The 21,106-nt window shown below is 40.3% G+C and overlaps 2 protein-coding genes across 18 annotated transcripts in view; one reads left to right on the top strand and one right to left on the bottom strand.

Moving 5' to 3' along the window:
• Nrf1 (nuclear respiratory factor 1) overlaps nt 1-21,106 on the top strand; it is a 117,193-nt gene that overhangs the window by 73,054 nt on the left and 23,033 nt on the right. For 13 of the 17 annotated variants that reach the window (XM_074063316.1, XM_074063344.1, XM_074063285.1 and 10 more), the window contains 5 exons: nt 662-820; nt 1,556-1,753; nt 2,433-2,534; nt 4,665-4,858; nt 14,712-14,836. In XM_074063316.1, the coding sequence (XP_073919417.1) occupies nt 662-820; nt 1,556-1,753; nt 2,433-2,534; nt 4,665-4,858; nt 14,712-14,836 (778 nt within the window). The remainder of the gene's footprint in view (nt 1-661; nt 821-1,555; nt 1,754-2,432; nt 2,535-4,664; nt 4,859-14,711; nt 14,837-21,106) is intronic. The other 4 variants (XM_074063348.1, XM_074063326.1, XM_074063311.1 and 1 more) reach the window with 1 other exon arrangement.
• LOC109684066 (pre-mRNA-splicing factor SPF27-like) lies at nt 9,336-10,205 on the bottom strand. The gene is made up of 2 exons (XM_020160249.2): nt 10,098-10,205; nt 9,336-9,992 (listed from the first exon to the last, which is right to left on the bottom strand). Exons 1-2 carry the CDS (start codon nt 10,188-10,190, stop codon nt 9,489-9,491), a joined length of 597 nt encoding a protein of 198 aa, XP_020015838.1. The 5' UTR covers nt 10,191-10,205; the 3' UTR covers nt 9,336-9,488.

The following is a 21,106-nucleotide window of genomic DNA, read 5'->3' as shown; positions in this document are numbered from 1 at the left end:
AATAAAATCACACACACTTCACTGCAATCTACATATGTGACTCAGAGACAGTGACCTAGCTTTCTAGAACCTTTTTTAAAAGAGACTTTTTGGGTTTTTTTTTCCCATTTTACTAAGTGGAAAGCCTGTTTATTTTTATGTATTTTATTATCATCCACTTACTGAATTCACTAAGTTTGTAGTAGTTTTTCATTTGATTCTCTGGGGTTTTGTAGATACTCATTCATTTCATCTGTAAATAATGATGTTTTGTCCTGATCCTCACCTCTTACTCTTATCTAATTGCATAGATTACCACCTCCAGAACAATGCTGAAACACCTTAACATGGACACTTTAAATGCATCAAAACTATGGAAGGGAAATTAGCTCTAGTGTCAGTAGTATTTTAGGAGGCAGAAGTCAAACATGGGGCAGATATTCTTGGTCTTTTAGGAACAAGCCTATAAAATACAACTTAAAGTGCCCTTAACCAATGTATGTATACTTTTCAATCACCCAAGGAGCTATAGTAACCTGGGCAAATGGGTCTCAGCAGTCACATTTGGAATCTTCCAGGACTCTGCAGGAAGGATGTGTTTCATACTCTTAGAGTTTGGTAGGGAACATACACACATCCCAGATGCCTTTCATGAGTTCTGATGACCACTCTTCTCTTCCAGGCCCAGCTTCGGGCATTTATCCCAGAGATGCTCAAGTACTCCACAGGGCGGGGAAAGCCTGGCTGGGGGAAAGAAAGCTGCAAGCCCATCTGGTGGCCTGAAGACATCCCATGGGCAAATGTCCGGAGTGATGTCCGCACAGAAGAGCAAAAACAGAGGGTGAGGGTCTCCTGGTCTGAGTTGCTCAATGCTTTATCATTCTGAGTCAGTCTTTTCAGTTTTTGTTACTTCTACTACTTATGCCAAAAAAATCCAAAAATCTGTAATAATCAAACCTGTCATTCTGAGGAAGTTCGATGTTCTCTGCCTTATGGCCTTTCCCATTCATCACTCCATCTGTAAAGAAAGTCCTGGAGGGACTGTGAGTTTGCACTTGTCTTAATAGTTTCCTTTTGGATGAAGGTGCTTGGGAAAATCAGAGAAACTTAAAGTGAAAGTATCAATCATTTAAAGACTTAGAAATGTTCTTATTTCTGATCAGCAAGAATTGCTGTTGAAAAATATAAACATAGAAGTAGAGATGCAGTCTTTCAAGTCAGTCTGCTAATAATGAAACTTTGTAAAGAAAGACTAAATTAGATAACATCCCCTAAGTTTTTCGATGATTTTAATATAGAATTCTTGGCATAGAAATCATCTTTTGTAAGAAGTTTAAGAGTTTGGCCTCAGATTGGAATGTTATAAAACCCAAAAGCAAAACCAGACTTAGATCAGGAAGGGAAATGAGTAGAAACTATCTTTAGTAATTGGTGCTCAGTTATTTTGGGCCAGAATCAGTCTATGGCAAATAATCCTCATATGAGGCTTGATAAATGAGCAGTTGATTATTGCATAATGAGATTAAATACTAAAGTTCTTTGCGGCTTAATGACCTTTCTTGGCTTTTGGTCGCAGGTTTCATGGACCCAAGCACTACGGACCATAGTGAAGAACTGTTATAAACAACATGGGCGGGAGGATCTTTTGTATGCTTTTGAAGATCAGCAAACACAAACACAAGCCACCACCACACACAGTATAGCCCACCTTGTACCGTCACAGACTGTAGTACAGACCTTCAGCAATCCTGATGGCACTGTCTCACTTATCCAGGTGAGTTAGTGGACATCTCAGTGTAGATCTGAGAAAGTTTTCTTGTGCAAATTTTTGTCGGACCTTCATGTAGGCCCCCTAGATCTTCTTATCTAAAATTGACTTTTGAACAATATTTTATTGGGTTGTTTTGTTTTGTTTTGTTTTGTTTTTGGGGGTGTCCTGGGGATAGAACCCAGGGCCTTGGAAGAGGCTAGGTAAATACTCTACCACCCAGCCACATCCCCCAGCCTTTGAGCAGTATTTTAAATTGTTTGCGTCTTATTTAAATAAGAGCTGTGGGTACCTTTCCTGGGCATTTCCTAACAAAGAATCTGAAAATTGCTTCTTTTTTTCACAGTTTCACTGTCAGTGACCAGGAATATTCCTTCTGAATTAGCTCTTCTAAGGTGAAGCATAACTTATTGATAGGTGGGGAACCTCTGAAGTTGAGGTTGTAGTGAGAGTAGGAAGAAGGTGGTTGGCTGGCACTAAGCACTGATAATGAAGAACAATAGCTCTTCTAATATTGATTTATTTGGTTGAAGTGAACTTCTGAAACTCATGCTAGTCTCTGAGAGATGACAAAGCGTATTAATTATTATCTGTGCTGCACTGGGGATTCAGTGAACCCTAATGTCTGAGTAAAGGCAAGGCAGAGGGTCTGTCCGCTGATACCACTTCCCCTGTTGTTCTGTAGGTTGGTACAGGAGCCACAGTAGCCACATTAGCAGATGCTTCAGAGCTGCCAACCACAGTCACTGTTGCCCAAGTGAACTACTCTGCTGTGGCTGATGGAGAGGTAAGAAAGAGAATTCTGTCTGCATCTTTTAAATACTGGGTTGAGTAGGTGAGGGAAAGTGACAATTCCGAAGATGATGAGGTAGCCTCTGTGTCTATAGCCTTATATTATTTGAGCCCTTTTGATGGAGAAATATCTTTTGCTGTGTATGTTAGTGGTAATAATTGAAGTTCATAGATCACTGCAACCCAAACCCAACTGGTAGGAGTTTATAATCTTGCATTTGTAATACAGCATTTTGTATAAGATGCAATTGAAGGGATTATATCTTTAGTACTTTTATGAGAGACCACTTAGGGGCTTGGTGTGCTGAGAGTAGCCAATAATCTAACACGAAAACAAAAATTCTCTAGCCTTAAACAGTTTGAGATTAATTAGAGATATGATACAAATTATATAGGCATTTTGAATTGAGTAAGGAAAGAATTCCAAAAATGGAATAAACTATGTTGATTTAAAAATATACAAGTTTGATGGCATATTTTAAGTAAAAATGATTCGAGAATTTATTCTGTTGTATGATGGGACCAGTTTGTATTGGTAATGTTAATTGCATTAGGTATCAGAAAAATCAAAAGAAAATATCTGATGACAAAGGTATATGTGATTCCTCTGGAACAACAACAAAAAGGCCCCCAAAGTAGAAAGACATTAGAAACACGAATTTTAAATGGAACCATCATGCATCAATGGTTTTGAGATTGCCTAGCATATTACATTTTAATGACTATCAACTTAGCTGAAATGTGGATTGGCTCAATAACAAGTAGGAAATGTGAGTAAAGGAGTATGCTCTCCATCCTCTATTCATTCAGTAAACACTTTTGGAGCCCCGTGCCAGGCTCTAAATATTCTAGATGCTCTAAATGTTCAAGACTGCCTTTGCCCAGAAGGAATACACAGGCAATGGTAGGGAAAACCCATGGAGAACCATGCAGTGAGCAAAGGGCCTAGCAGCAGCAAGCCCCGGTCCTGTGAAACACAGAGCAGATAGAGGCCCTAACCTTGGACTGTAGTGCAGAATTGTTGTCTAACCAGAGGAATGGCATTGGAGCTCAGACTAGGAGGGTAGGATGCAGGGACGGGAGCTGTGTTTCTATCAAAAGCAGCAGCACGTTCCGTGAACCAAGTTTGAACATGTGGGATGGCTATAGTAGCGGCTCACTCTAGCTGGAGATAAGAGGAGCTGTGGTTTGAAGGTCCTCAGTGTAATGAGTCTCTCAGATACGGCTAGAAGCAAACAGGGCATCCTCTGATTAACTTCACTTTTTGGAGTTTGGTAACCTATACACTTAATTTGGGACATGGTGACATAGACATAGATAACCACACACTGGCTCCCAACAAATGGGAACGGAGCACAACAGGAGCCCAAGCAAACACAACCAAAGTCTGAGCCAAAGTCAGCACTGAGACGCTGGAATAGTAAATCCCAGAGATGATGGTACCAAAACTACTTTATCACCTGCCATATTTCTGATTAGATCTCTTCTCTTTTCCTTCTTCCTATTTTCTCTCTGCTTTTGACTCTCATCCCAGTAATATCATAACATATCATTTAGCTTCCTTATACTATAGCTGGGGATGGTGGTGCACACCTGTAGTCAACCCTCAGCAGGAGGATGAGAGTTTGAGACCAGTCTGGGCTACGTAGTGAGACCCTAGCTCCAAAAAAAAAAAAACAGTATACAGTAGAAAGTCTTGCTTTCTGTCTCTCAAAGGAGGTAGTTTCTTCTTTTGTTGTCATTGTTGTTGGAACAGGGCCTTGGTATGAAGTCTGGACTGGCTTTGAACTCTCCACCCTCCTGCCTCAGCCTCCCAAGTACAGGATTATAGGTATGCATCACCTCACCTGACCCAGGAAAGTATTTTTAATGGTTTCTTTTGTGTATCTTTCCAAAATTCTTTATTCAATTATAAGTAAATTCAAATATATGCTCTATAACCCCTCCCCTTTTTTAAACACAATTGATAGCATACTAAAAGCCATGTCTATACATCATAGGTTATTGATTTAAAAGCACATTTATTTGGCTAAAAACATAGCAATTTATTATCAGAATTTCTTTTAAAAAAAAACATAACCCTTTTGTGCTTTGATTTTTGACTGACTTGTTCTTTCTGCCTCAGGTGGAACAAAATTGGGCCACATTACAGGGAGGTGAGATGACCATCCAGACGACGCAAGCATCAGAGGCCACCCAGGCGGTGGCATCATTGGCCGAGGCCGCAGTGGCAGCTTCTCAGGAGATGCAACAGGGAGCTACTGTCACCATGGCACTCAACAGGTGGAGGCAGGGTGGGGGAATGAATGAAGATTGCAGGTCTGTCTCTAAAGAAAAATGCTATTCCTCAGTTTGTCACAATTGGCAGTTACAACTAAAACAGCCCAGAAGATATTATAGGTTGGGTTTTTGTTTTAATTAATGAATTACTTTTATAGTTGTGGGGATTGAACCCTGGGCCTTATGTATTCTAGGTGAGCATTCTACCACTGAGCTACACCCCCAGCCATCCCTGTAGATTGGTTTGTAATCAGCTCTCACCAAGAAAAATTGAACTTTTTCTCTTTAAGAATGTTTAGGAAGAAAGCTACAGAATGGGATACTCCCAGTTTCCCTGCTTGATTCTTTCTCTGGGTTGCTGACAGGAAATACCATCCCTATATCATTCTTTTTCATTCTTGACACTATTTTATTTTTAACAGACCCAGGCATTTTAACTAATTGTTCATAGGGTGGACCTGGAAGCCAGACTTCCTATGTTTGAAACTCAGGTCTGCCACTCTACTAACTGGTTGATCTTGGGCAATTTAACCTTTCAGTACCTAGGTTTTCCTGCTCTGTAAAATGGGAATAAGAATTGTACCTGCCTTGTGGGAACATACAAGAATTGAGTAAGTTACTGCAAGTGGGAACCTTGGGGCGGTGTCTGGCACGTAATGAGGAGCTGTTATCATTGTGTGCAGCAGCCATTAGTCTCACATAGTCATTGAACTCTAGGATGTGCTAACACTGCACTGGACTAGGTTGCAGCCTACTAGGGAAGCCCTTAAAGGGATCATGCTGTTTATTGGGGAGACTGATTTCAGTAAAGCACCTAGAAAACATGTTGGAATGTACTTCACAACTGAATTGTGTGGTGCAGAATATGAATATTGCAGAAAGTCAGAGAAGGGAATCACCTTTCCCAAAATATAAAAAGTTTAGACCAGTGGTTATGGAGGGAGAGTCTTGATGGGTTTGTGTGCAGACAGTGCAGTGGGTAGTGTATGAGAAAAGGGTTCCAGGGTCACAAAGGTTCTGGTTTGAATCCCAGCTGCACCACTTACTAGTCATTTGCACTAGAGAAATTTAACCCCTGGACCCTGGTTTCTTCCTCATTATTTGAGGATAATACTCATCACACAGACCCAAAAAGATTCAATAAGATGACGTACATAAAAACCCTTATCAGGCCAGGTGCTGGAGGCTCACGCCTGTAATCCCAGCTACTTGGGAGGCTGAGATTGGGAGGATTGAGGTCCAAAGCCAGCTCAGGCAAATAGTTCACGAGACCCCATCTCCAAACTAACTAGAGCAAAATGGACTGGAGGTGTGGCTCAAGTGGTAGAGTGCACTGTACTCTACCACTTTTGCTTTACAAGTAAGAAACCCTGAGTTCAAACTCCAGTCCCACCAAAAAAAATTTTTAAAAGACAAAACTATATCAGGTGTCAATTTCATAATTTGCAATAGGAATTATAGAAGTTATTTAAACTACATTTCAAAGGGTTAGGTATAGCTCAGTGGTAGGTCACTTGTCTAGTGCGTGTAAAGCCTGGGGGTTCAATCTCCAGCACTGAAAAAAAAAAATTTTATATTTTAAGATTTGTCTCTTCAGAATTAAAATAATGAGAAGTTGGTTATAAAACCAATTAGGAAGAAGCAGTCCAGATGTGCCTTGTTTAGGATCGGAAACTAAGGAAAGAATGGTGCAAAGTGATTTTGAAGGAAGTAATGGTTGATCAAAAATGGAAGACTGAAAAACACGGCGATTCTCTTCTTACCCTTGTCCTCTCAGTCACTAAGTGAGTCTCTGAGTGACCTGGGATTGAAACTTTTCTCAGCCAGGTCACTTCTCAGTCCCTTATATATTGGGTCCATCTCACTTCTCCCTTTAAGAGAGTACACCCAGATAAAAGTTCCCAAAAGCCATGATCAGAGTGAGAACCTCCTTCCCTTTAGTCTGGTGACCCTCTCTTGGGCCTTACAAGCCACCATTAAAGACCAGCAGAACCTGAACCTTCCAGTCAGTACCTTGGATATTCCAGTGAAGTGCGAGTGTCCTGGGAACCCTGAACATCGTGGAAAATCTGAGGCACACTCTGGCTCCCTTTGCTTTGAGGACCAGGACTTGTTTCTAAAGGCAGCAAGGGTAATGGTATCCCCTGAGGGCTTGTTAACAAACTCAGTTGCAGCTGAGGTGGCTGCAGTGTTTACTTCAAAGGTAGGAGAATGTGGTTCACTGTGGCATGGAGGAGGAGTAAAGAGATGTTGAAATCTGTTTGCAATCAGATAGCCCAATGCCCTGTTGAGCTGGGGGGGAGGGGAAGGGCAGGTTTGCACCCTTCTGGCAGGGATGAAGAAACTAAGCCTAGCAGTGAAGCCTGGATTGTAGCAAGGTAAACCTTCTGTCTAATGTCTTAGTCAGCAGGATTGCATTTAAGACAGCCCCTTGTGGATTGCTTCCCTGTAGATGAGATGCAGTGGAATTCTTTATCCTGTGCACCTGCATCCTCTCCACAGAGTTTGTTTTTGGAAGTCATCTTGGTGAAAAATACAAGAGAAATCTGGTTTTTGTTCCTATGGCAACAAAGAGATTTCATAATATGCCCCCTTCAACCTGTCTATTTCAGGTACAGATGGAACAAGCACTGTTCCCTAATAACCACCTGCACCTCTGCTGCACTGTAAACAGCAGATGTGGGTACAGAGTGAGAAGGGAGAGGCAAGCTACGGGAAATGCAGGTGGGGACTAAGGTGGCACAGGGATTCCTTCATCCTTCAGTGGGGAAGGAGATCAGGACAGATGCAGAACAGACCTGTTCTTCAGCCATACTGCTGAGAGTTTGGTATAGCAAATACAAAACCCCACCTGGTTTTGTAAAAACTCAAAGGCAAATTGTCATTATAAAACCTGAAAAATGTTTAATTTTCAAAAAAAGAAATAAATCAACACTTTTGGAAAGGAGGTGGGGAGGGAATTAAGGTGAACAAATTAAAAGCAGAGCATCACAGCTCAAAAAAAAAGAAAGAAATTAGAATTCTTCCTAGGGGCTAGTGGAGTGGCTCAAGTGGCAGAGCACCTGCCTAGCAAACGTGAGACCCTGAGTTTAAACCCCAGTGCTGCCAAAAAAAAAAAAAAAAAGGAAAAGGATTCTTCCTAAACAATCATAGAAGAAAGAATACCATCATCTGTTTGTTGCCATACAGTGAGAAATTTGAAGTTTCACTTCTTTGGCTAGGCAATTCTAGATTTATAATCCCTCTTAAGCAGGTCTTCCTGAAGAAACAGTTCTTGAATACAGCCAGCCCAGACCCACATAGAAATACATGATACGGATTTGTAGACTAAGCCTACATTTACCCTAGAAGAAGCTTTCTTTACATTGCGTTGTCAACACTGAGAGTATTTATTGTGTGTCTACTGTGTATAGTGCTGTGGCTCAGCACTGCGGAAAACAGGTACTGAAACACTTCTCAAGAAGCTTAGAATTTGCCCTTCTTTAACTGTGGAGACTGCTTTAAAAAGGAGTAAATCAACACTTGTAATCCTAACTACTGGCGAGACTGAGATTGAGAGGATTATGGTTAAGGCCAGCTCGGGCAAATAGTTCCTGAGACCCCATCTCCAAACTAACCAGAGCAAAATGTACTGGAGGTGTGATTCAAGTGGTAGAGCTCCTGCGTTGCAAGTGTGAAGCCCTGAGTTCAAACCCAAGTCCCACCAAAACCAAAAAGGAGTGAATCAGTTTTCTGTGCTCAAGCTCATCTTGGCAGCAGCAGGCATGTCTTTAGTAGGTGTTGGTTAGTTTGTGGACCCTGACCTGCTGCAGAACTTTGCCAGCAACTGCATCCCAGGTGATGTGGTCGAGGTTGACAAGGTCACAGACAGGTGCCATGGCCAGTTTAAAACATGCACTTGTCCCAAAAAACTTCTGATCAGAGAACGTTGTGGGTGTGGAATATTTGTCATAAATAAACAGAAACCACACACACACAAAAAAAGAGAAGTGAACCATATTTTGACACAAAAATTCACTTTTTTATTTTTAACTGGTACATAAATACTGTACAGTTATGAGGTACTCTAATGTTTCAGTATATGTATATATTCTTACTCTTTAAGATGATGTATTATTTAGAGACATTATTAAAATGTGTTTTAGTATGTGGACTGATATTAAAATGAGTTAGATAATGTATATCAGAAATCCTCTCTGGAAATAGTGGCAAGGAGTATACAACTGCTTTTCTTTCCTGCACATAAAGGTTGGATACTTACAGATAAAAAGTTGAGGTCTGGAGACCTGCCTCAAGCAGGAAAGCACCTGCCTAGCAGGTGTGAAGCCCTGAGTTCAAACTCCAGTACTGTCAAAAAACTTTTTTTTTTTTTTACCACCAAGTTGAAAATCTTTATTTTGCTAAGAAATACAAATAGAATTAATACAATGGTACACATGTTCTGTGGTTTCTAAACATCTCACCATCAATGGTTTCTGTGACAGGCTGTTGTCCTTCATAGTTCAGATGCCTGATATTTTGTGAAAGCTCAACTTTTCTTCCTTTCTACCCACCAAATTAGTCTTTTCAGAAGTCTTTTGTGTGTGTGTGAGAGTACTGGGGTTTGAACTCAGGACCTTGCGCTTGCTAGCCAAAAGCTCTACCACGTGAGTCACACCACCAGCCCTTTTCAGAAGTCTTGCCGAATGTTTTCTTTGTTTGCCTCTCCGTGTTGCTGCTTAATTTGATAGATTTCATTTTCCAGTTGCACAATAGTCCATTCAATCTCATAATTCTTACTGACCAGAGATACCCAGCTTAACTTCTGAAGTTCTTTCTGTGCATGTTCAATCATATGAATTAGATTTTCATTATATACTTTCCAGGCATTACATCCATGCTGTGACATTAGTTCCAGATTCTCAATTCGAACTGCCTGATGCTCTAACTGAGCCATAGAGTTGTTTACACATTCTTGCCATGCAGTAATGTCATTTTTCTGACCTGAGGAAGGGGCTGGAAGTTCATATCGTTTCATACTGAGCAATTCAATTGGTTGTCGAGCAGCCAGTCTTTCAAATTCATTTCTCATTATGTCAGTTTCAAAAGCAGAGTAGTCTGGGGCGGTCAGGTAGCTCAGGTAGTTCTTAGTAGGTCGGTATCTGCGAGTCTCCTCCTCCACCAGCGCCGCAGCCTAAGAAGGAGAACGTGAGCCAGGGTAGGCAGGGCCTGAACCTGCCTCATGCGGCACTGGGACTGCCAGCGAGAGCAGTCTGCTACACAGACGTCCCGCACTCACCGCTTCCCGCACTCCAGGCGCCTCATAACCTTGATCGAAGTACGGCAGCGCATCCACCACAACCTCTCCGGCCACTGAACCTGTGCCCGCCATTGCGGACAGCTCAAGTACGCCCCTGTCAAAAAAACTTGATGGGAACTTTCATGTGTAGCTCTGGTTTGGAAATGACTTTTCTCTAAAAACGGTAAAGAGGTAGCTCAGGATGGACCCCTTACCCTGGGCATCCCAGATTGTTTTAGTTTATTGCTGGTCCTCAGTTTTTCTTCTACTATACCTTATTTTCAGCTTCAGGTAGACTAAAATGGGCATTGGGGGTGGGGGGGGTGCAGGTATACCATGTCAGGTTTTGGGGAATTCCCCTCTCTCCATTACCCAGAAAATTCACACTGCAAGCATGTATCCAGGGTATATACTTCTTTACTTTCCATAAACTCTCAGGTCAGAGTATAAATATCTTTATCAATAATCTGTGGTAGTTGGATGCTGTAAAATTGTCTCTGTAATATTATTTATCAACATTTAAAATTAAAGACTTAGACACTAAATAGTGACTCATTATGCTGTCTCAAGTACTTATGAAGCACTTCATTTTTTTTCATTATTATTAGGATATATCAGTTATACAGGGGGATTCATCATGACAATTCCAAATAGCCTTATATTGTACATGGGTTAGACTTCTCCCATCATCCCCCCTATGAAGCACTTTATAGTTATGCCTACTGTGAAATATGTAAGGAGCAGCCATAGTATTCCAGATCAAAAGTGCCCTTTCATAAGCAAATAGTATGGCTTTATTCATACTGCATATAAAATCTATGATTATGCTGAGCTGTTTACTCAACTTCAGTTGTATCCCAAATTTTTTTATGAAGGAAGCAAATAGATTTAAAGTATGTAGTCATCACCTTGAACTAAGGCAAAGGAAACCTGTAAATTTTTTTTCTCCCACCTGGAAGCAGTTGCTAACCAACTTTAAAAAAGGCAAAGATCATCCATTTTGTATTTATCTTTTGAATAGTTATCAAGAATATTTACAAGGGAAAACACAATGTTAAGTGAAAAAAAAGCAGGCTATAAAAACTTTATGCTGGTGGGAACTGGTGGCTCACACCTATAATCCTAGCTACTTGGGAAGCAGAGCTCAGGAGGATGGCAGTTCAAAGCCAACCCCAGACAAATAGTTCAAGAGACCCTATCTCAAAAATACCAAACACAAGCCAGGCACTGGTAGCTCATGCCTGTAATCCTAGCTACTCAGGAGGCAGAGATCAGGAGGATTGCTGTTCAAAGCCAGCCCTGGGCAAATAGTTTTCAAGACCCTATCTCAAAAAAAAACCTTCACAAAAAAAGGATTGGTAGAGTGGCTCAAGGTATAGGCCCTGAGTTCAATCCTCCAGTACCACAAAAAAAAAAAAAAAAAAAAAAAAAAACTAAAAAGAACTGGTGAAGAGGCTAAAGAGGCAGAATACCTGCCTAGTAAGTGTGAGGCCCTGAGTTCAAACTCCAGTACCACCAAAAGATAAAAAATAATAAAACAGCCTTTATGTATGTAAAGGTTGTTAAGGATGCACTTACCTAGCATACCCAAGGCCCTGGGTTAGATCCCCAGCACTGGAAGAAAAAAACCACTATATGTATAAAAAGGACACTAGACAGTAACTGGAAGCCATATGAGGAAATAAAGATCACAAAAAAGTAAATACATTAATATTGTTAAGGTATTAGCACTGCTTAAAGTAATCTACAGATTCAATAAAATCCCTGTCAAAATCCCCATGCTATTTTTTATGGAAATAGAAAAGCCCACCCTAAATACTAGAATTACAACTCTGAAAAACAACCATGGGTTAAGCCTCACAACACTGGATTTGGAAGTGATGTCTTGGTGAAAGATACAGATAACAAAAGCAAAACTGAACAAATTAGACTTCATGAAAATTCAAAAATTTGTACATCAAAAGACAGTATCAAAGGCTGTGAGTGTGACTTACTGTTAAAGCACTTGCTTAGCATGTGTGAAGTTGTAAGTTCAATCCCTAACACTAAAAAAACTATCAACAGAGTAAAAAGGCACCATACAAAACAGGGAAAAATATTTGTAAATTATATATCTGGTATATATCCAGAATATGTAGACAACTCCTGAATTTCAACAACAAGCAGCTCAATTCAAAAATGGGGAAAGGACTTGAATAGACACTTCTCCAAATATAGATCCATACAGCTGATAAGCACATGAGAAGTTGCTCGACACCACTAATTATTACAGAAGCACATATCAAAGCTGTAGCAAGATGCTACCTCAAACCTCTTAGGATGGCCACTATCCAAAAACTGAAAATAACAAAATATTGGTGTAGATATATAGAGATTGGAAACCTTGTGTACTGTTGCTAGGAATTTGAAATGGTATAGAAGACTAGATGCCCGGGGCAAGGACGGAGGGAGTTAGCGAGTTAGTGTTTAACAGGTACAGTTTCAGTTTTACATGATAATAAAGGTTATAGAGGTAGATGATATTGATAGTTTCACATTAAGAATGTATTTAAGTCAGGCGCCAACGGTTCACACCTATAATCCTAGCTACATAGAAGGCAGAGATCGGGAGGATCACGGTTCAAAGCCAGCCTGTTCATGAGACCCTATCTTGAAAAAAATTCACTAAAAAGGACTGGTGGCATCGCTCAAAGTGTAGGCCCTGAGTTCAAACCCCTGGTACCGCAAAAAAAAAAAAAAAAAAAAGTATTTAATCAGGCATGGTGGTGCACACCAATAATCCCAGCACTCAGGAGGGTGAGGCAGAAGAGTTGTGAATTTGAGCCCAGGCTGGGTTACATAGCAAGTTCCAGGGCACCCTAGGGGCTCTGTCTCAAAAACAACATGAAACAGGAAAAGATAATTTAAAGAACTGCATGGGGGTGGTATAGCTCAGAAATAGAGTGCCTTCCTAGTGTGGGTAAAGCCCTGGGTTTGGTCACTAGCACTGCAAAAATAACCGACCATGGCGGTAAGGGAGGGGGTGGGAGCAGGGGGGAGAAATGAACCAAGCCTTGTATGCACATATGAATAATAAAAGAAAAATGAAAAAAATAAATAAATAAAAATAACCGACCATATATACAATGTGACCCTGGTTATTTAATATTGAACAGATAATATCTCTGTGTGAGATTCAAATTTTTCCCAAGTTTTCTACATGTATTTTTATTATCAGAAAAAAAAAAAAAAAACTCAACAGAGACAAAAATTTAAAGCAAGATAAATTAGTTTCTGTTTAAGGAGATTTTCTGTCCATTGGCTTTCTTTTACTGCTTCTTAGAATCCTTATAGTGACCAGGAAGTCTTCCCTGGGGAATTGCTATGTCTATTGCCTTACTTGTTTACTGAGTTTGTTAGATGAAAGGAACTTTATTCAGTTTGGTACGCATTGCTTTGCCCAGTCATGAAATATTTACCCCAACCAATCCCTGCTCCTCACCCATCCCCACTTGAGCCTGTGATTGCAGGATGACCACTTTAGTGGTAACAAAACCTGCAGCATCAAAGCAAAACTGAATCCACCGGGCTTCCCTGGGGATTAAACTCACACCTTGCTAAACTACTATTGCAGCCTTCTCTACTGCATGCCTTCTTTTGATATTCCCTCAGGAACTGCAAATTGGTGCCTTACATCTTCCTAGGAGGGATATTGAATTTTAATCTTAAAATCATCAGGAATTGTTCTTGTCTTCCTTATTGGCACATTAAGATAATCATACATCTTATAGTTTATAGCATCATAAGAATCAAGAAAATGGGTATTTATACACATAGTGAAAGCACATAACAAAGAAAAAAGAAGGGGACACAAACCGCTAGAATTCTCCATATAAACAGATGATTAGTTAATGTCTTTATATTCTACACAGTGTTTGCTTTGCAGTGAAGGGAGTTTTATTCATCGTATTTATAGAGGCAAATTTGGGTTGGTAGTGATAATTTTAAATGTTAAGTTTTTATTTTTAGTCCTGCCTGCATATGTAGCTATGCAAAGGAAGAATTGGATTTTTCTAGTTAATAGTCAACAATTACTTTGTATTTAAAACGCATGGATATAAACTAAATTGTTATACCTAATATTAATTAGATAGCAAGTTGCTGACTCCTCATATTATCATCCGTCCTTGACTTAAAATGACAGTCTCACTCAGATGGTCTGCTGTGTGTTACCGTAAAGACAAGAGAAAAAGAAAGCCTTGTGATTGACAACTGAAATGGCTTATGCATTGTGAATATGGATCAGAGCTTCCACTATGACTTGCAAGCACTCAATGCATATCAATAAGAAGAGACTGATAATGAGCACCTCTGTCCTCCAGCACGCATTACTTAGGTTTAAAGAAAATGTCACCTTATATGTAAGACTTGAAGTTCCTCTAGCTGTTTATTATTATCATTTTGAAATTACTCCTGGCTCTGTATTAGTACAGTATCATTATTTGCTGGTGGTCTCACAATCATGGAGCCAAAAAAAAAAAAAAAAAGATCCAAAGAAGTATGGGTTGTCTTGCTGTAGTGCCATACCTTTATTCATCTTGCATGTCCCCCTCTCTCCTATCCCTGTACCCTCAGCGAAGCTGCTGCCCATGCTGTCGCCACCTTGGCTGAGGCCACCTTGCAAGGCGGGGGACAGATTGTCCTGTCTGGGGAAACCGCAGCAGCCGTCGGAGCACTTACTGGAGTCCAAGATGCCAATGGTAAGAAAGCATAAATATTTTATTGAATTTATTCCCTGTTTCCACTTAAACCTTCCTGACATGGCTGACAGCAAGTCCGTTAGAAGAAGGTTGAGCTTGGTTTGAGTTTTTTCCTGGGTAGGCATTTGATGCCTAGGAAAATTTTAGGAGCCTCTGACTCCTTTTATTAGTAGGAGACTTGGGGTTTCATGAAAATGGCTACCTAACTGAACTACTTATTGTAAAAGTAGCTGTTTTGCTATGAAGTACTTCAGAATTTACTGGGGCACCATTTTCCTCTACTCTCCATGGGGTAGGGTAGATCATTGTGCTTGACTATAGCAGACTCTCCCATGGGCAGGTGGAATGTTCTGACCCCCTCCAGGAAGGCACCATGGAGGGTGGGCAGGCTGTGACAAAGGCACTTTTCTGGTAGGTCCTGTGGGTTCTGCTTCCTGTTACATGTGGCCTCACTCAGTATGCCTGGATTTGGCTAGTAATGTGCCACCACCCTGCCCTTCTTTCCCAGCTCTTTGATTTCCTGGATATTGGTAAATATCCTGAATAAACAAAAGGGATAAAGTTCATAGAAATATGGTGGCAAAAACTTACAACTCCAACCCAGCTCTTTGGATCCACTTCAGCAGGCTCTGGGAGTCAGTGGCCAAGACCTGGGCTGCCCAGGGAAGTGCCTCAGAAGTCGGGGTCAAACAGGAGGACCAGCTCAGATCTGTGAGACTCTGTGTGATTATGTTTCTTAAACTTTTAATATTTATGTATATATAATTAAGCAGTACAAGTTAATACTCTATGGTTTGGGAAAAATTTTTGCTTAAAAGTTCTGGAAAAGCGGGGCACCAGTGGCTCATGCCTGTCATCCCTGCTTCAGGAGACAGAGATCAGGAGGACTGTGGCTGGAAGCCAACGCAGGACAAATAGTTCATGAGACCCTATCTCAGAAAAAAAATCACAAAAAAGTGACTGGTGGAGCGGCTCAAGGAGTAGACCCTGAGTTCAGATTCCATTTCCAAGAAAGAAAAAAAAAAAGTAGAGAGAAAGTTCCTTAATGGTGTTAAGTGACTGAAAGAGAAATTCTAGCATTTTTTTCATGGTTGGTCCCTAAGAACTAAATACCCTATTAGTTAGAAAAGTCTCTGAAGAAGAACACAATGCTGTGGAGAAAAGAAAGAATTTCTATCCCCTAGAGAAGAAAAACATAGGAAATGTAGATCCATTATGGCTTCCAAAAATCATTTAAAAAAAAAATCCCCACCCCCACCAAAAAAATTCAAATGTATTTTGAATACAACTTGCTTTTCCTGTGGGTCTTTTTTTGAACTAACCTAAATGGGGATAGGACTGATCTTAGCTAGAATCCTTCAGGTTAAAGGACATCTTAGCTAGAATCCTTCAGGTTAAAGGACATCTTAGAACCAAGTATGTTCAGGATAAAATGCACCATAGATGGGATTAAAGAAAACCTCTCTCTGAGGCTAGAATCCTACCCCTATTTCCTTATCTGTTCTATTCCTCGTAAGTCCTAATCTACCCTGAATGGAATGTGGGATCTGTTACGCACCATGGAACTTCTAAAGTACTTTTCTGTGTGGGTTCAATAGGAAACTTTGTTACCCATTCTAATAGACTTGATCTATATAGGAGAGAACTTACTGCTTTGTAGTTCTGGCTCCTCCCAGCCTTACCTTTTCATTTCAGGCAGGTGCCATTCCACCAGCCCTCACCTTTTCATTTCGGATGAATGAGTCTAAGGATGCTATGGGTGGTCTACCAAGTAGACCTGTTCAGCTGTACAATAAAGTTCAGCCATACCCATTCCTACTGATTACTAAAAGCTTCATCTTTTCAAGCAGCTTTCATGTTATTGGCTGCATTTCTGATAGGAAAAATTCTGATCTGCATCCTAAAAGCCCATGGTTCCAGCTAGATAGGGTGGTACTTTCTATAGTCCAGGGTATTCAGGAGGCAGAAAATGGAGGATCCAAGTTGGAGACGAACCTTGACAATATAGTGAGACCCCCTTCTCCAGAAGCAACCAACCAACTAAAGAACAACAGTAACAAAACAGTTCCCCTAAAGCAGACCATATGTTTGTATCTGCCAGTACATGCTGAACGCAGCCCTTGAGAGTTGGACTTTTCCCTTTCTCAGTATAGCTTCTCTATATCAAATCAAATTGTTGCCTTATGCCTTATCCTAGCAATTTTAGGCAAAGATCATTCATTTTATCTGCCCCAGGAACCCAGAGAACGGGTCTACTGTTGGAGATTATCTAGATAATTCTGACATTCCTTCTTTTTTTTTTTTTTTTTTTTTTTAACAGTTTACCTAGAGGAAATACTGTAGGATTTACTCTGGGACTAGCATCAGGTTTTCCCCAGTTGGACTGTTAGGGGTGGGCTTCTCACTCTCAGATTATGTCCTCTTGCTCATCTTTGTTGCTTCTGTAATGACAAGCTGTAGTACCTGCCAATAAATCAAGGAGGTTTTTGGTTTTTTAGAGTTTATTATGAGAACGAATCAGGTGATGGTGGAACAGGTCCGAATTATAGACATAGAACTAACTTGGAAATGGACCCTTCTTGGGAAAAATGTATCACCAATACTAGAGTATGCCTAAATAACAATTCAACTAGAGGATGACTCTTCTAAGAGCAGTGTGGATGTGGTTCAGGCTAGAAGCAGAAATTATGGGACTGAACTAAGCAGGGATAGAGGACAATTGTGTGTGGGGTTTAGACTATGGTGGTGGCTGTGGTGAAAGGGTATAAAGTGGTATCATGTAGGACTGTATTAAAGGTAATGATGATTCATGCATGGCAGAGATTTAAATTCCATGTCATGAAGGCAGACCTGACAAGGGCAATGCACTCTGTACCTGTGTACTCTGAAGACACACACCCCCTTTTTTTTTTTTTTTTTGTTTCAGTACACCAGCCCCACCCCCAACACTAAAGGAGCTATTCAAGCACTAGCATTACTTTATTTCATTTATGTTCTCTGTCTTTTTCGATAGAGTTGAATGAGTCTTTGACGGAGTTTCATGGCTCTATTTGGTTCAATTTAAAGGATTTTTCACAGGTGTCTTTTTGTTGAGATAGAGGTAGAATTGCCAATGGCTGGGGAAGACCTTCAAAAGAGTTCCTAACACACCTTAATATATGAAGTCAGGCACTGGATTTGAGGGCCATCTGGCTGCGACATCTGTCACCCCATTGATCACCAGGGTTGATTCGGCTGATCTGGCTGGCTAGGCGGGTGTCCCCTTCCTCCCTCACCGCTCCATGTGCGTCCCTCCCGAAGCTGTGTGCTTGGCGAAGAGGACGACCATCCCAGATAGAGGAGGACCGTTCTTGGGTCAAGGGTATACGAGTAGCTGCACTCCAAACAAGCTCTCTAGATGTCAGGCACTTCAGCTTGTTCACTTCCCTTCACTCTACCATCTGTCTCTGCTGGGCCCCAGATCCCCTATGCTCCCAGGATTCATGAGCCTCTAGGACAACAAATATAGGTGCTCATGGGGCAGGGGAAGTAGGAAGGTTTATAGACCTTTTCTCCTTCCAGTTTTGCAGGAAAAATAATGAAAGATAAAAATTATATTGGCACTTGGCCACCTCGGACAGCCTCTGCTCTTAGGTACGAGATCTTATTGCAGGTCCTCACAGTTATCACTCCTTCCTAAAAATGAGATGGGGCAGAATAAAACAGATAACTAACATTCATAAAATTTCATCATTTTCTATACTAGATATACTGTTTCTAATGATGCCACAAAAAAAAGAAAGTAAGTAAGAAAAATAGCATTTGCTGTGGGCTTTTTTTTTTCCCCTTATTATGACAGTCATTCAAAATTCCACCAATAGAATGTTAATGTTTGGAGGGATTAATCTGACCTTTCTTTCCTGTTCATTAAAAAAAAAAAAATGTTTTTAACTTAAATAGGATTGTGTCATCAGTGCTACTTTGTAACTCATTTTAACTATCATTTTTGTGTCATAAAGTAGTTTTGGAAAAGGTCATTTTATAATGCTTGGTTAATATTTTAATCTAGGTGCCTAAGAATTTTTTTCACAATAAAAGTAATACTCTTTGTCTTTATACAGTCTTTCCGCACCTTTGGTCATTTGGTCTCTGTCTTATTCATGCTTGCTTCTCCCCTGACAGTGCTGTTGAGGACCTGCTTCTTACCTCTCATCAGCACTGGATGTTAGCATAATTACAATACATTTGCCTGTTTTGGGACAGGTAATAAATTATATCTTCTTTAATTTGCATCTTCTATATTAATGATAAATGTTTTCATTTTTCATGTTTTTATCTACATCTATATATTTTAGTATTTGCCTACTCATGTTCTTCACCTTTGTTTCTTTTTGGCTATACTGGGGTTTGAACTCAGGGCCTTGCACTTGCTAAGCAAGCGCTATGCCTCTTGAGCCACACTCTCAGCCCTTCTTGCTTTAGGTATTTTTCAAATAGGGTCTCATGTTTATGCCTAGGCAGGCCTTGACTATAAAGTGATCCTATTTATGCTTCCCATGTATCTGGGATGATAAGCATGAGTCATCTTACCTGGCCTGTTTTGGTTTTTTTCAAGACAGGGTCTTGCTATGTTGCCTAGGCTGTCCTTTTGATCCTCCTGCCTCTGCCTCCCAGTGCTAGGATTACAGGTGTGTGCTACCACACCTGACACTTTTATTCTCTTATTCATTTTGAAAAGCTCATGTTCCGGATATAACCCCTTTATTGTATATGTTGCAAATAGTTTTTCTTTACTTCACTTTTATTACTTTCATTTTTATTTCCTTAATTATTTGTCTTTTGGCTTTTTGTTTATGGGGTTTTTGGATTTCATTTCATTTTATTTTGAAACAGGCTCTTGCTGTGTAGCCCAGGCTGGATTCTGCTTCAGCTTCCTAAGTACTAGGATTACAAGTGTGTACCACCACACCCAGCTACTTTTATGTTTAATAGGTCTTTTCTGTGCTCAAAATCAGATGAGCATCTAACTATATTTTCTTCCAGTTCTAATATAATTTTAACTTTTATTTTGAATACTATAAAATACCTGTAATTTATTTTAGTGTATGGCATTAGGTAGAAATCAAAGTTGGTATTTCCCTCCATTTATCTATTTGGTCTGTTCTTTGTACCATAATATTTTTAGCAGTTATTGTAAGGTCCATCTCTAAATTTGGAGGGGGGAAAATCATTCAGAATCCCAAACAGTGTTTTAGAGGAATGAACTTTACACTAATTTGGAAGTTCATTTAGAGGAAGAAAGCCTTATTTTCAGCTTTAGCAGCATTACCTATGCTGTCCTGGTTAAGACCTGAGGTTCAACCTTCTGTCCTCATGCCCTAAATAAGGGAAATGGAGTGGAGGGCTGTTTAAAAGTTTATGCCTACAACATAAACTTTGCATTGACACCCGCTTCCAGAAAGAGCAGCTATTGTGTTTTATCTGCAGGGCAGCAGGCCCACTCACTCAGACCTGACTCTGGCAGCAGCCTTCCACTTAGGTTCTCACTTAAGACTTTTCAACATAAAATTTCCCATGACTGAGACACCTCACTCAGTCTTGCTGTATTGCAAAAAATCACATTTTACTGCCCATCCTGTTGCCAAATCAAATGAAATCAATCTAGAAACTCTAGAATAAAAACTTTCCTGTCTTCTCTTTGTGCTGAACATTTTCTCGTTGCTGTTTTTCATTGCCCTTATTTAAAACTTTTGAAAATATGTTTGCCTCCCCAGTTCAATTTAATCTCAACTATGCTGTTTAAAAATTAACACCTTTTAAAACTGATCTTTTGAGCCATTTGTGGGGGTGTACACCTGTAATCCCAGCACTTAGGAAGCTAAGGCAGGAAGATTGAGAATTTGAGGCCAACCTGAGCTACGTAGTGAGACCTGTCTCAAAAACACATACACAATATTGATCTTTTGGGGCTAGGGGTATAGCTAGCAAGTGGTAAAGCACTTGCCTGGCATGTGGAAGACACTGGGTTCCATCCCAGGAACTAAAAAAATAAATAAATAAAGATTGATGGGTGAGGACAAACCTGGGCTTCAGAGAAGGGACCAGAATGCTTGGGTGGTGTCCTCATATGAGAGACTGGAACACATCTTCCAATTCTGTTATCCTCCCAAGTGAGATAGGATGGCTTTGAGCCCTATCTGTAGAAAAGTGAGCCCAGCTGGACCCAAAGGAGGCAGTGTGTGTGTGTGTGTGTGTGTGTGTGTGTGTGTGTGTGTGTGTTTATTTTCTATG

The sequence above is a fragment of the Castor canadensis genome, chromosome 2 (assembly GCF_047511655.1).
Source record: "Castor canadensis chromosome 2, mCasCan1.hap1v2, whole genome shotgun sequence".
Classification (NCBI taxonomy): Eukaryota; Metazoa; Chordata; class Mammalia; order Rodentia; family Castoridae; genus Castor; species Castor canadensis.
The sequence above is the reverse complement of the archived record's forward strand: the minus strand, read 5'-3'. Positions and strand labels throughout refer to the sequence as shown.